This window comes from Chelonia mydas, chromosome 3 (assembly GCF_015237465.2).
Source record: "Chelonia mydas isolate rCheMyd1 chromosome 3, rCheMyd1.pri.v2, whole genome shotgun sequence".
Taxonomy (NCBI): Eukaryota; Metazoa; Chordata; order Testudines; family Cheloniidae; genus Chelonia; species Chelonia mydas.
In genome coordinates, this window is record NC_057851.1 from 54020228 (window position 1) to 54034995 (window position 14768).

The 14768-nt window shown below is 44.5% G+C and overlaps 1 protein-coding gene across 2 annotated transcripts in view; it reads left to right on the forward strand.

Moving 5' to 3' along the window:
• SMAP1 (small ArfGAP 1) overlaps window positions 1-14768 on the forward strand; it is a 240703-nt gene that overhangs the window by 59985 nt on the left and 165950 nt on the right. For both annotated transcript variants that reach the window (XM_007070547.4, XM_037894289.2), the window contains exon 4: window positions 2615-2690. In XM_007070547.4, the coding sequence (XP_007070609.3) occupies window positions 2615-2690 (76 nt within the window). The remainder of the gene's footprint in view (window positions 1-2614; window positions 2691-14768) is intronic.

The window sequence follows — 14768 nt, forward strand, 5'->3', positions numbered from 1 at the left end:
TAAAACAAACTATGCCACACCAACGTAATTTCTTTCTGTGAGAGGGTTACTGACTTAATGAATGGGGAGAAGCAGTATATCTTGATTGTCGTAAGATTTTTCTCACATTCCCATACGACATTCTAATAACAAAGTAGGAAAATAATATTGTTTAGATGAAATTACAGTAAGGTGGGTGCACAACTGGTTGAGAGACCATACTCAAAGAGTAGTTATGAATGGTTTGCTGTCAAACTGGAAGGATGTATCTAGTGGGGTCCCACAGAGTCTGTCCTGAGTCTGGTGGTAGTCAGTATCTTCATTAATGACTTGGATAATGGAGTGGAGAATATGCGTATAAAATTTGTGGATTGACACCAAACTGGTAAGATTGCAGGCGCTATGGAGGACAGGATGAAAATTCAAAAAGACCTTGACAAATTGGAGAATTGGTCTGAAATCAACCAGAGAAAATTTATTAAAGTATTCATTTAGTATTCATTATTTATTAAACTTGTCATTCATCTACAAAATGAGGAATAACTGGCTAGATGGTAGTATTGTAGAAATGGATCGGCAGGTTATAGTGGGTCACAAATTGAGTATGAGTCAATGTGATGCAGTTGTGAAAAAAGCAACAGAAATGGTAAAAGGTTTAGGAAATCTGACCTTTTTCAAGAAAGTTTAAAGAAACTGGGCATGTTTAGTTTTGAGTAAAGGAGACTAAGGCAAAACCTGGTAAGTCTTCAAATATGTTAAGGGCTTTTATAAAGAGGACTGTGATCAATTTTTCTGAATGTCCACTGAAGGTAGGACAAAAAGTAATGGGCTTAATCTTCAGCAATGGAGATTTAGGTTAGATATTAGGAAAAAACTTTCTAGTCTTAAGGATAGCTAAGCTCTGGAATAGGCTTCTGTGATAGAGATCCCTTGGCAAAGGGTCCCTTGTTCTTTGCAAACAATTTTCACCTCAGACTTGTCAAACTCACTATGCCAAATACTTATCTGATGGGATATTTATTCATAAAGAGTAACATGTAAGATAGCTATACAAAGCTTGTAACTTGTCAAGATTTATAATAATTGCAAGATGTATATATGGGTAATATTTAAGGAATATAATTTTATGGAAAATATGCTTTATGGACTTGGAGTAGAAATTACTCACCATGAGATAGTGTTTCTCAGTGATGGCCCATTTGGGTAAGGAAAGTTGTCACCCCACCCTATTTAGCTGTTGATGCAAGGCTCAGCTGTCAAGCCTTCCTACCTCCGAAGACTTGATGGAAAACAGACAGACAACTGGAAACAATCAAAACCATGTGGAGCTGAAAAAGAAACTTTCTTTGCTGTTTTCCCAATCTATGAACAGAAACAAAAGGCTGTTTTCAGTATAAAACAGAAGGGAGAAGCACTCTGTATCCATTCATTGACCCCTTAGGAAGTGGAGGACTTGGATAAACATTTGGATCCTGGTACTTGTGAAACCAGTCAGCTCTGCAACAGCGTGAACTTGGTGGAGAAAGCCTATTTTATTTTATAGGAAAGGTAACTATTGATAAGTGTAGACCCAGGTTTGATTTTGTTTTTTGTTGTAACCAGTTGTTTCCATCACCACCTTACACCCCTAATTAAATCTTCACTCTTTCTTAAATAAGCCTTAAATTTATTATAAGTGTTCACAAGTGCTTTGTTGTTTACATGCGTGTTGGTTTAAGATTAAACTGGCCAACTGGAGTACACTGCATCTTTGGGTGCAGAGCATCTGGAATTTCTGTGAGTAGCCGGTGTCAGGGGCTGGATATATCATAGGGGAACGATTCAAAGTAACTTGGGGTTTGGGGTGCACCGATGGTTAACCTGCCAGGTGAAGTTGGGGCTGGCATAGCCCAGAGGAGAGTGTTTGAGTGGCTGAAAACTGATGGTGTTAAGGAGCTGACACCCAACTACCACAAGAAAGACTCCCTCTTGCTGGAGGCAGGGGGTAACAAGATGACTCTCAGGCCTGGGAGCCCTGAGAATTGCCGCAGCTTCCAAGGGAGGTTGTGCAGTTCTCCTAATTGGAACTTTTAAAGAACAGCTTGGACAAATATCTGACAGGGATGGCCGAGGTTTATTTGGTCCTCTTGCCTCAGAGCATGGTCTGGTCTTGATGACTTTTCAAGGCCCCTTCCAGCCTTCTATTTCTATGATTCTGTGATTCTTATTGCAGGATTGTGTGGTGGTGTTAGTCTTTGTGGGTGCTCACAACCTATTGCATAATATAAATATGGAGTGAAAATGTTTTGATGGCAGGACACTGAATCACATCTATTTTGTATATCCATTTTTCATGTCATTTCTTTCAAAGTAAGAAAATGAAGCTGTTAAGAGAAGTATATATGAAATCTAAGCAGTAAGTAGCTGTGACTGAATTTTTACTATTGATAAGTTCATTGAAAGTGGTTGACCATGTTCATTAATAACTAAAGCCGTTCAGGTTTTGTTTTCTCACCTTAAAATAAAATTGCAAAAATGAAATGTTGAAGAATTAGAATCTAATGTCATTCTTTTAGTTTGAATATTCTTAATTAACCAGTTTTTAGATTAATTTTCTTCCTCCCACTGTGTGTTTTCCTTAACTGCCTGTTTTCAGAGCTGTAGAATTTTTCATCAGGGATAAATATGAAAAGAAGAAGTACTATGACAGAAATGCAATCAGTGTCACCAGTGTAAGTATGCAATACTTCCAATAATTCAGATAGTATTCTTTGTATTTTTCTTGAAGCTTTAAATTACCCTTGGAGAAATTTGAAATAGTCTGCCTAAGTACTTATCAGAGGAGGTACTGTATGTAGGAATATTAAATAGATGATAAAGACATGAACATATAACAGTGAACATTCCTTTGGTCCGGAGCCATACAAGACTGACCTTCATTATCTGTGTAAAAAAACCGATGGACAGACAACTTCCCTACCCGAAAAACCTAGAGGTGAACAACTTGTGTGTGTGAGATAATTATAATGTAGTTAAGGTTGTGTTTCAGAGTTTAGTTTTAAGAAACTTTAAAGCTTTATTTTGTAAAAAAATTATTGAAGTGGCAAAAACCAAAACACAGAGTATGGACTTGGAGCAGTATTGATTTTTTTTTTTTTTCTTGGTGGTTTGATGAAAAATGAATTGACATTGAGAGAATAATAACTTAAAAATCACTACCTTTGGAAACACCTCCCTTCATGCCTCCACTCCCCCCTAGTAGTCTCACTTTTCTTTGAAGGCTAAAATACATGAGGCGAAATAGATCTTGTCCTATAGCCCTGTAGTCTTCAGTTTCTTGAGTTGGGAAACAGGAGGCCAGGAGTTCAAATCTTACCTCCTAAGTGCAGTTTAAATTCTAGTGCCATTCTCCTTGTTGACTACAGTCATGAACCTCAACCTGGAAGACAGTTATGGGACAGCTGCTGAAGACTTAGATTTTGAAATAAATTAGCAGAAAAATTATCCAAGGTCATTGCAGGCACAGAACCCAAGTCTCTAACATGACAGTCCTGTCTCATCCGTTGCACCACACTGCCTTCCAGAGTGACTAAACTACTCTCTTAGCACCATAGAATATCAGGGTTGGAAGGGACCTCAGGAGGTCATCTAGTCCAACCCCCTGCTCAAAGCAGGACCAAATCCCCAATATTTGCCCCAGATCCCTAAATGGCCCCCTCAAGGATTGAACTCACAACCCTAGATTTAGCAGGCCAATGCTCAAACCACTGAGCTATCTCACCCCTATCCTGTCTCTAACTACTATAAACCAAACTCCCCTCCCAGAGCCAAGGTTAAAATCCAACCATGCTGATCACCAAGTATGTCGAGTGGCTGGTCTTCAAAGGGACTAACAATTACTTCTGTAGCTCATATAGTGTAGACCTAGGCTAGAGATATGAAGGCCAAAGGGAGGATGTGATTCACACAGTTAAAAGACCATTTTAAAACAAGATTTATGCTTAACATTCCCGAAGAAGATGGCAAAGTAGTTTCCCAAATGCATGGAATGTGAGAGTCAGATGAGCTGCTCTTTTGAAATTGATATAAAAGCATATGAGGTCACTAGTAAGATTTATTTATTTATTCTTGCGTTAGAGTGCAAGTTTGAAATTGGGGTATCTATTGGAGATGGAAGTGAAAGCCTTATGAAGTTGAGTGTGTTATCAACAGTGCTGTAGGCAATACGAAGGCGGAAAACATATACATTCCTTTCTCCCATAACTTATTTCCATATTCTTAAGGTTTTAGGTAGATGGGGTTTGTCCTGCTGTAACCTTTTGGGATAGAAGTTGGGAAAAAGTTACCACATTCCAGGACACTGGGAAGTCCTACCACCTTCTGTGATAGTTGTCATGTTCTCTGATTGCTTGATCTGGTCCTTCAGTCCCATCTGTCAGTTTCTGGTCAGTGTTTCTCCAGGTTGAGCCCATTTAAGTTTTCTCTACATTTCTCCACAACAGATTACTTGTTATCCAATTGGCTTTTAATACATTAATTCTTTGGGTTTTAGGTGACTGTATGTTGCATGTGCAGGCTTGAGTTACCCAACATATGTACTTTTCTTGCTGGGTGTGCCGTTCCTGGTTCATATCATTTTATGTCATTCTGGCCTGGGTCTTCCCAGAAAGCTTGTTTTTGTTTGTTACAGATTTGTGTGTGGTTTTTACCTCATAACTTTCAGCACAATATGTTACCTTTGTTACCTAATGTCACATCATTTTAAGCAGATCAGCAATTCTGTGTAAAAGAAGAATTGGCAAAACCATGCTTTCGCCAACAAGGCCTTGGCCTAAAGTGTTAGCTCATCTATACTCTTTCACTATGTGTAACTAAAAATCATTAAAATATAACTAACAAAGCTTTTAATTTTATCATTTAGCAGTCCTTAATTTTTATATTTCAGTGTTAAAAGTCAGTGTATGTTATCCTCTTCATCTGTTCGGGGAGGGGTGTTTGGAGAGCACGCTATGATTCTTTAATGTCAAAATTTCTTACCTTTAAAAATAGCTTTTCATTCAAAGTCCAGGTTTGTTTGTAAATTATTACAAAAAAATTTCACTAAAAGTTTGATTACATTTTGAGTGTGTGTCAATTTTAGAGCCTTGATATTTAGTTGCTTTTAATAGTAACTCCTACAGTACTAAATAGTTTATTAAGTTTAAAATCATAGGATACAGTTGAATAACAGGTTTAAGGCATGGATGTAATGGATTTCTACAATGATCTATGTTATGGAGAAGTCCTAGTATTTTCTGTAGTTAAGGTTAAAAACAATCCTTCCATTATCAGCACAATTTTTGCCCACCTCCACTCTTTCAAAATAAAAAGCAGTTAGATAATATCTTTGTGACAAGGAGTGTGTCTTGTTTGTTGTGAGGTACCTAGCACGCTTTTTGGGTACTGTCTTAATTCAGGAACCAGTCTACCACAAAAAAGATGTTTTCACATTTATGGGATAGCTGATGTGAAAGGACAAACCTCAAAAAAAAAAAAAAAAAAAAAAAAAAAAAAAGGTCTTTCAGATGAGGTCACTTTATTGTACTCATGCAGTTAGTCAACTCTAATCAGTACCTTCTCTGAAGAATGGGAGCCTCTCGATATCTAGCCAAGTTATATTTATTAGGATTTAAAGACTTGCTATAATTATCGGTACATGCTGGATCAGGTGATAAGGATATGGGACTGAAAACTGTTTAGGCGCTTCTGTGGCATTTAATAAACGTTGACATATTTGTTCTCACAGTATACTTGTGAGATAGAGAAGTACTATTGTCATTTTCAAATGAGGAACTGAAGCACAAGAAGCAAAGCAACTTCTTCCTAAGGTCACACACAAGGTATATGTCGGAGTTCAGAGTAGCACCCTTTTCTCCTGAATCCTAGTCCTTTGCCTTCACTAAAACACCACACTTATTCCTGATTTTGGGAGAAAACTCTATTAAGTTAATGGAGTTACACTTGTGCAAAACAGGTCATTGACGCTGTGTACCCTGGGGGGTGAGATGCATAAGTATGGGTATATTTAGACTAACCTCTTTGGGGCAGGGACAGGCTCGGGGTCTAACTGATCACAATACATAGGGTTGGGAAGATTGGTCAATAATGAAGAGGACATGTCACTGGTACAAAGTAATTTGGATCCCTTGGTAAGCTGTGCTCAGGCAAACAATATTCATTTTAATATAGCTAAATCGGAACATCTAATCTATGTCACGTTTCCAGGATGGGGAAATCTGAAATAGAATTCGGGGTCAGGCAAACTTAAGTCATCAGTTCACAAAGTTTTGGATACCTTTATGGGCACCTGGCAAAACATTATTTGACAAGAAAATTCACTTTTTACCTTCACATTTCCCTTGTCACCAGATTCTGAAATTGCTTTCAAAACTGAGTGATATGCATCCAGAATTGGAAGTCAAGGTTTGAAGCTGGTTTACTTTCTGGAAAGGTGACTTTCCAACTCCAGGCGAGTTTTCAGATCTTCAGCAAGTTTCACTCCATTATAGTGGTTGTGTCAGTTTCTCTGTCTCTTTGTGTGAGAAGGTCATGTATCAAAGTACTGGAAAGCAGTAGGTTTTTAAATAATTTTTATTGTACCAATGAATGGACCGGTTAGTGGTGGTCACAGATGGTATGGCAGCAGCAAAGCCATCTGTTGTACTCAGGGCCACAAGTGGAAAGCTGTTGCAGCTTCCCCAGAATATATAAATTTGGAATACATAAATCTGTTCTACCTTCTTGATTTAAATTAATGTAATTTACAGAGCCATGGAATATGGATAATCCTATGGTTATTTTAAATTTTTGTTGTAAAATGTGGTCATTGTTTTGGCACTTGATCTAGAGGAGTTATAGGGAGTGTACAGCTGTTGAAGATTTATTTTCTACAGATTGCATCTATTATAGAGATGGTATTTCCTGTGGTAATGTAGTAACTAGCTTTAATTTGTAAGCCTGACTTTAACACCACAACTCCTCTGACTTCTGCAAACTAAACTAGTCTACATGAAATTTATCATATGAGATTACCTGCCACATGAAATTCTTTAGAACAGATTATGGGTTTTCCTTTGAGTATTTGTCTGTGTGCATGCTAGTAGTTATTTTTGTGTGAGTTCAGAAATTTCTGGATTGTGGTGTTCATTGGAGTGGCATGTTCATGGTCCTTATGACAACTTATCTGAAGATATGTAATGAGGTGCAGCTCCAACTGCTCTCTGGTTCCTTTGTTTCAAGAATCTGATTATTCTAAGACTTGGAAATAATGGAGGGCAGGTTCTGAGGATACATACAGACAAAACTTCTAGAAGAACCATTTTCCATGGTAAATAGCTGTTCTCAGAGTATAAGTGTGTGATAGTATGCCATTTCCTTAGCAATAAGTAATGAAGGGAAACATCGCAGATCCTTACGAGCAGGAAAAGAGAAAATGAAATGTAGTCAGCAGCCCATTACAAAATGGCTACTTTAGGGTTGCAGTTACTTGTGTCTGCCAAATTCTAAAGGGCCAGGCCAGAAAGGCATGATCAGAAAAAAGTCTTTTAAAAGTAAGCAAACCTGTGTTGAGGAGTTAAGGACCAGAAAGTCACTAAGGAAGGTGCTTCTGGGAAGGGACTATTTTGGTCTTGTGACTTAAGGTAAGAAAGCATTGTATCCATTTTTATCTTTCACTCTAAAGGCAACTTCCAATGCACTAGGTTCCTTGTAATTTAAAGCAGATTTTTTTTATGTGAACCTACTGTGACATCTTATGATTATTTTGGTTTCAATATAAAGGTAAAGTTGATAGTGTGAACAGGTATTTAATTTCTCATTTGAGAAATAATTTCTGAAAACCAAAGTATTGAAGATACTATTTCACTGGGTTTCAATTTGTTTGCATAATGGACTGCTTATTAAAATTATTGTGAACCTGTCAATCTCAATCACACTCCTTTGTAGCAGCCACAGTATAGTGGTTGTTGCAAGGGCTGGGAATTGCTAATATTAATCTATGAATATTGATGTGTAATGATTGTATGAACATTGTGTGTGACCTATTCAAGTCAGGTAAAGTTACTATATGACTAAGGTGGATTATTAGAATTTACTATGACTATTGATCTAACTCAGTGGTTCTCAACCTATTTATCATTGTGTTACCTGGGCTGCAGGTTGAGAACCACAGTGCGCTCTCCCCTCCTCCCAAGACCCCTATGCCTAGCGCCTCCTGCCCAGAGACTCCTCCACAGAGTGGGGCCAGGAGTGGAGCCCTCGGCGGGTGGCAGGGACCCCGCTGTGCAGGGCCACACTGGGCAGCCCGGATCCCGCCACACTGGGCAGCCGGGAGCCTGGACCCGGCCGCGTGGCCCGGTGGCCTTTAGCACATAGCTGGGCCACAGCTGTGTGCTAATTGGGCAGCGTGCGGGCCATGGGTTGAGAACCGCTGATCTAACTTAACAGGGAGCTGAAAGAGAAAACAGAAAAGCAACACAATAGAGCTAAGTAATCTTAGCACATTTGAAAAAGTGGTCAAGCTGTTAGCTTCAGGGACCTTCGTCTCGATTAAGTTGCAAGCTTTTTTGCGAGAGGTAGGAGCCTGGAGATCAGAAGGGCATTTAAATAGTTATAAAAGCCTTCTCTTGCGATTACGAGTAGTGGGGAGCACTTGCCAGAAACTTTCTAGGGCGGGGTGGGCAAACTTTTTGGCCCGAGGGCCACATCTGGGTGGAGAAATTGCTTGCAGGGCTGGGGTTGGGGTGCAGAGGTGGAGTGTGGTGTGCTGGAAGGGGCTCAGGGCAAGGGGTTGGAGCAGAGGAGGGGTGTGGGGTGTATGAGGGGGATTAAGGCGCAGAAGGGGTGCGGGGTGCAGGAGGGGGCTCAGGGCAGGAGGTTGGGGTGCAGGGTACGGCAGGGGGCTCAGGATGGGGAGTTAGGGTGCAGGAGGGATGTGGGGTGTGGCAGGGGCTCAGAGCAGGTAGTTGGGGTGTGGCAGGGGGCTCAGGACAGGGAGTTGGGGTGTGGGGTGCAGGAGGGGTTCAGGCTCTGGCCCGGCGCCGCTTACCTCGAGTGGCTCTGGGGTGGCAGCGGTGCGCACCGGGGACAGGGCAGGCTGCCTGCCTGCCCCAGCCCCGCGCTGCGCCATGCCACTCGGGGAAGCGGCTGGCACCATGTCCTTGCGTGGCACGTGGGGGTGGGGTGCAGAGGGCTCCGAGTGTTTCCCTTGCCTGTGGGTACCTCCCTGAAGCTCCCATTGGCTGTGGTAACCCGTTCCTGGCCAATGGGAGCTTTGGGGGGAGTACCCACAGGCAAGAGCAGCGTGCGGAGCTCTCTGCCCTCGCAGCCCCATGGGCTGCAGGGACGTGGTGTAGCCACTTCCCAGAGCGGTGCAGAGCCCGCGGCAGTTGCAATCCCATGGGCCAGATCCAATGCCCCGAGGGGCCGGATCTGGCCCGCGGGCCGTAGTTTGCCCACCCCAGTTCTAGGGTGACAGGCTGACACAGAGGCTGCTGAGAGAGTCTAAAGAAGTTGGAGGCCCCCAGATCCAGGGAATGGTAATCCTTAGGGAAAAGCTAGGTATGCTTGCAGTTTTTTTTATTATTGTTTTAAGGCCTCTTACATGCTTTTGTTCTATCTCAATAAAACAGCAGTTGCTCTTGTAGGGAACATGCCTCCAGGGTCTGACCCTAAATCAGAGCTACTGAGGTACTCTTGGTTAGAACCAGTGTATGCAACCCAGGGCCTGATCTGAGAATGGGATAATCTTGTGATTCCACCTGGAGCTAGATGACAGCTAGAGGTCTGAATCCTGGGAATGGTGTACTCCATGAAATCAGAAAGGGTCCAGTAACTCTAACTATGACACTTTTTTTTAATGTAAAAGTTTAAGGATGCATTAAGGAGACAAACATTTTAATGCAGTGATTCCTTGGTTTTAACTCCGTGTTTTATTTCCTTTCACTGGCTGTAGGACTTCAGTTTCATTAGCACTAAGCCTCTCCTTATTGCCTGGAGTCTTCCATTACTGAAACTTCTCTCGGTCATTTTACAGTTAGGCTGTATCTTGTGTGTCTGCTACCCATCTGGTTCGTGTCTGTCAGGAGCCCGGGTTCTAGGCGCTCAGGCCTAGTGGTCAGATTGGGAGTCATGCCTAGTGGTTGGAGTCTGGATGTGAGAGCCAGGGGTTGACATGGCCAGAACCAGGAAGCAGAGCTGAAGGTCAGAACTGGAGTCAGAGTCTGAATGCCAGAGCCAAGGGTTGGGAGACAGAGAGAGCTGGAGTCAGGAATCAGAGCTGAGGGTCGGAACTGGATTACCAGAAGTCGGGGAAGAAAGAAGCATGGCTGGTTCTGAGGCAGTAGCAAAGCTGGGACAGGTTGAGGACAAGGTTGGGTGCAGGCAGGATCTGGATAGGAGTTGTGGAGGAATGGAGAAGGAGCAGGTCTTGGCAAGATGCAAGCACAGGGAGGATGAATGTCCGTGGGCATGTTCATTGAGTAGCCAAGGAGCTGCTGCTGAGCTTAAGAACTGGCCTGCTAACTTCTTCAACCAGTCATGTAGGGCAATCCATCAGGCACCTAGCAGCTCATTAGGGTATCAGGAATACTGAGCAGGCGCAGCTGCAGGACCTTAAGTCCTGACAATGTCATCCCCAAATTTGATCATGACAGAAGTTGCACTGAAGAAACACCTGACCTTTTTTAAAAATAAAACAAACCACAGACACACAAACACAAAGAACCCAAACAACTTAACTGCACAACGCCCCAAACACGCACAAGTATATTTGGGGGGGGAGGGGGAATTGTAACATTCAAAAGGGAGCTGTTTGAAGACCTACTAAACTTTTTCTAGGAGGGTAGGATCACCACATTTAATTTGTACATGCTTTACTCTTGTGATGGAAACAGCTCTCTAGATCACAGACTTGGTATTTCTTTGTTCAGAGAGCCATTAATGGATTTAATTAAAGTGTCAACGTAAATACTATTCAAAAAGTTTTCCAATAGGTGAGGCCTCATTATTAAGCAAATACTACAGTATGATCCTAGTTGTAGGTCTATTACCAATATACTATTTAGATAAGAGTGAAAACCTGAGTGATTCTGGAAACATGGTACTGTGGTTCTGTGTATGTCTCCCACTACTTCTCAGATAAAATTTGCTCAGTTTCCAAGTAAAGCTGTATTTAACTCCCTGACCTGTAAAATCAATCTAGAATTTGAAAGTCAGCTGTATTCTCCCAGACTGGTATGTTGTTACCAATAATGAGGTTTCTGCCTTTGTTGTGCAACCCCAGCTTTCAGTGATGGAAATGAGAGCAGAACTTGTTGCTGCAGCTGGAATTTAGATGTGGAGGTGTCAGAATAGAGTTCATCTTCCTGCAATAGCTGTATTGGCACTGGAATGCTGACAGCAGTTAAATTTAAAAGAATTTCAGTAAACTAAGCAGATAAGTCTCTGAATCCTCACAACTTATTTGTTAAGAGGGTACCAGTTTAGCATTTTAAATATAAACCCCAGTTCTTCTTTGAGTGCTTGCTCGTGTAGATTCCAGTTAGGTGTGTGCGTGCAGCATGCACAGTTGCCAGAAAGTTTTTCCCCTAGCAGCACCCGTCTGGTCAGCTGTTGAGCCCCCTTGAGTGGCGCCTCCACGGCAGTGAATATATGACCCTGCTGACCTGGCGCCTCCTCAGTTCCTTCTTACAGCCAGTGATGGTCGTTGGAACTGTAGTGACTTGCTATTGCAAATGCTCCTTGTTTCTCCTAGTAGTTGTATCATTGTAGTTTTGTAGTCTGGTACTGTTAAGAGTTGTTAGTTTATAGTGTTAGTGTAGGAGTGGGGGGGTTCTCCCCATCCCAATTTTCCTGTTCCCTTTGGGGCTCGGGGCATGCTTCGATCCTAAGATTTTAAACCCTGCAGCCAAACGTACTGTGTGCAAAATCTGTAAAGGGTTTTGTCCCAGGGAGAACAAGGAGCGAGACTTTCTCCTGAAGCAGCTCCTGATGGAGGCAGCTCTTCGTCCCCAGCCAGCTTCGGCATGGCAGGATCCGGCACTGAGCTCCTCCATGCGGAGTGCTTTGACCTCCATATGTGAAGCTGTGCTGAGGAAGGACTCTGGGCATAGAGACCCTTGGCACCGGTGCTCCCTGGCACTGAGGCCAGCGGAGGTGGCGCAGCACCACTCCCATTCACCAGTGCCACAGAAGCGGCACCGCAAACAGGATGGGCCGATCTCCTGTGCCAAGGACAGCCACCTCGGAAAGCACCACCAGTGTGCGTTCTGGGGAGGAGCACCCGGCGCCGACAGCCCAGGAGACGACACTGTTGACTTTAGCCCTGCAAGGGGGGGCTGTCAAGTCTGGTGCTTGTGGACTCCCTGGGCCAGGTGGTGGAGGACACCCAGTTGCTGTCCACACCAAACATCTTCGAGGCCGCAAGGGACTTAATCGCCATGATGGTGCCATGTCCCTGGCCGGTTGGGAGAAGCCTCCGGTACTGCAACGTGCTACACTGTCTCAAAGCAAGCCCACGATGTTGATGCAATCAACTGCATCTCCACGGTACCAGTCCCCAGCACCGACCAAGTGGCACAGCTCTGATTCGCAGCACTGCTCTCCATCGCGGCACCAGTCCCTAGTGAGGCACAGGTCCTACTCCCAGCATCATGTGTTGCAGCACTACTCGACCTCTTGTGGATGCTCCCGGTCGCAGCACTGCTTCCCAGCACCAATCACAGGCGCAGCTCCGATGGGCACTGCCTTTACATTCCAGGTCTTTGTCTTCGGAGACAGAGTCCTGGTACTCCAGGCGTAGCCAACCCAGATCAGACCATAGGTGTGTGGCTGTGGCTGCAGGGCCCTGGCAAGTGCCTGTGCAATAGCCGTTCTGGACCCTGTAGGCATACCATCAAGCCCAGGGCACCTCTCCAAGGACTTCTACTTGGAGGTGTGAGAGCCACGGGTACCTGCGGCGTTAATGAGTTACCCCGCTGCTTGGGGTTCTGAAGTGACTCCAGTGCACTCCACCCTGCCATCCTCTGAGCCTGCTCCCACCACCAGCGTGGACCCTGGGGTGGTCAGCGGGGAACGAAAGGCTGTGCAGGATGTCCCCAGGGACCCAGAGGGCCATGAAGACCCTGTAACTCCTCTGGCATCATCGTTGTTCTCCTCGGATGAAGTGGTTGCAGGGACCTCTGCTTCGGGACCATCCCCCATAGATAGCCGCGCCCACCAGGACCTGCTGCGAAGGGTAGTGCGCAACATGGACCTGCTGGCTGAGGAGGTTGTAGAGCCAGAGGAACCAATGGTGGACATCCTGGCCCTGGAAGGTCCATCGAGGGTGGTTCTGCCCCTCATCAAAACTATATAGGCCAACACAAAGACCCTGTGGCAGACCCTTGCCTCCATTCCTCCAACTGCAAAGGGAGTTGAGAGGAAGCATTTCGTTCCCTCTAAGGGGTACAAATATCTTTACACATACCCGCAGCCCTGCTCGTTGGTGGCGGCCATGGTAAAAGAGCACAATAGACAGGGGCAGCAGGGTCCTACCTCCAAATCCAAGGAATGTAACAGCTGGACCTTTTCTGCCACAAGGTCTACTTGACCTGGGGGCTTCAACTCAGGATTGCCAACCAAATGGCAATCCTGAGCAGATACAACTTCAATTCCTGGAACTCAAGGCTAAAGTTCAAGGAGCTAGTACCTGCGGAGTATGGGGAGGAGTTCAGGGCAGTTGTTGAAGAGGGCAAGGCAGTGGCACGGACCTGTTTACAGGCCTCACTGGATGCTGAAGACTTGGCGGCACGCACTTGTCCTCCAAGATTGCCATGAGGCAAAGCTCATGGCTCCAGGCCTCGGGCTCCCACCCGAGGTGCAACATATCCTGCAGGACCTGCCATTTGATGGAGCCCCGATCTGTGTGCATAGCCTTAAAGATTCCAGGACTATGCTGAAATTCCTGGGGGTGCATGCCACAGCCTATACAGAGCCCCTGTCCTTCACGTCCTAGGTACAATTTCTCTAGCAGGCGTGGCAGGAACGGCAGGCATAAGCCTTCCCAGCCCCCATCCAACCAGGGCCAGTAGAGTGCTGCTTCAGGCTCTAAGCAGGCCTTTTGAAGGTGCGCCCAGGGATGACGTACCAGCTGATGGACCAGATCTTCATCGCTGTTTCCTGAACCATCTATCCCACTTCTACTGTGTTTGGTCACAAATAACATCAGACCGCTGGGTCCTTCGCAGGGTAGAGTGGGATATTCTCTCCAGTTCTGTGCGCCCCCATCCCTCTTCAGGGACCCTTCTCATGAGCATCTCCTCATGTAGGAGATCCAAATGCTCCTTGCCACAGGGGCAGTGGAGGAAGTTCCTAAGGAGCAAGGGATTCTACTTCTGTTGTTTCCTAATCCCTAGGGCAAAGGGTGTGTGTGTGTGTGTGAGACCCATCCTCAATCTGCAAGGCCTCAATAGCTTCATGAAAAAGCTGAAGTTTCACATGGTCTCCCTGAACAGTTATCCCTTCTCTAGATCCAGGAGACTGGTATGTCGCCCTCGACATCAAGGATGCGTATTTCCACATATCAATATAACCCGCCCACGGATGCTTCCTCAGGTTTGTGGTCTGTCACAAACATTACCAATTTATGGCCCTCCCATTTGGCCTGTTCATGGCCCCCCGAGTGTTCACCAAGTGCATGTTGGTCGTGGCTGCCTTCCTCTGTAGGAGGCAGGTACAGGTGCATCCTTACCTCGACAACTGGCTGCTCCAGGGACCAAGTGGATGCACAAGTC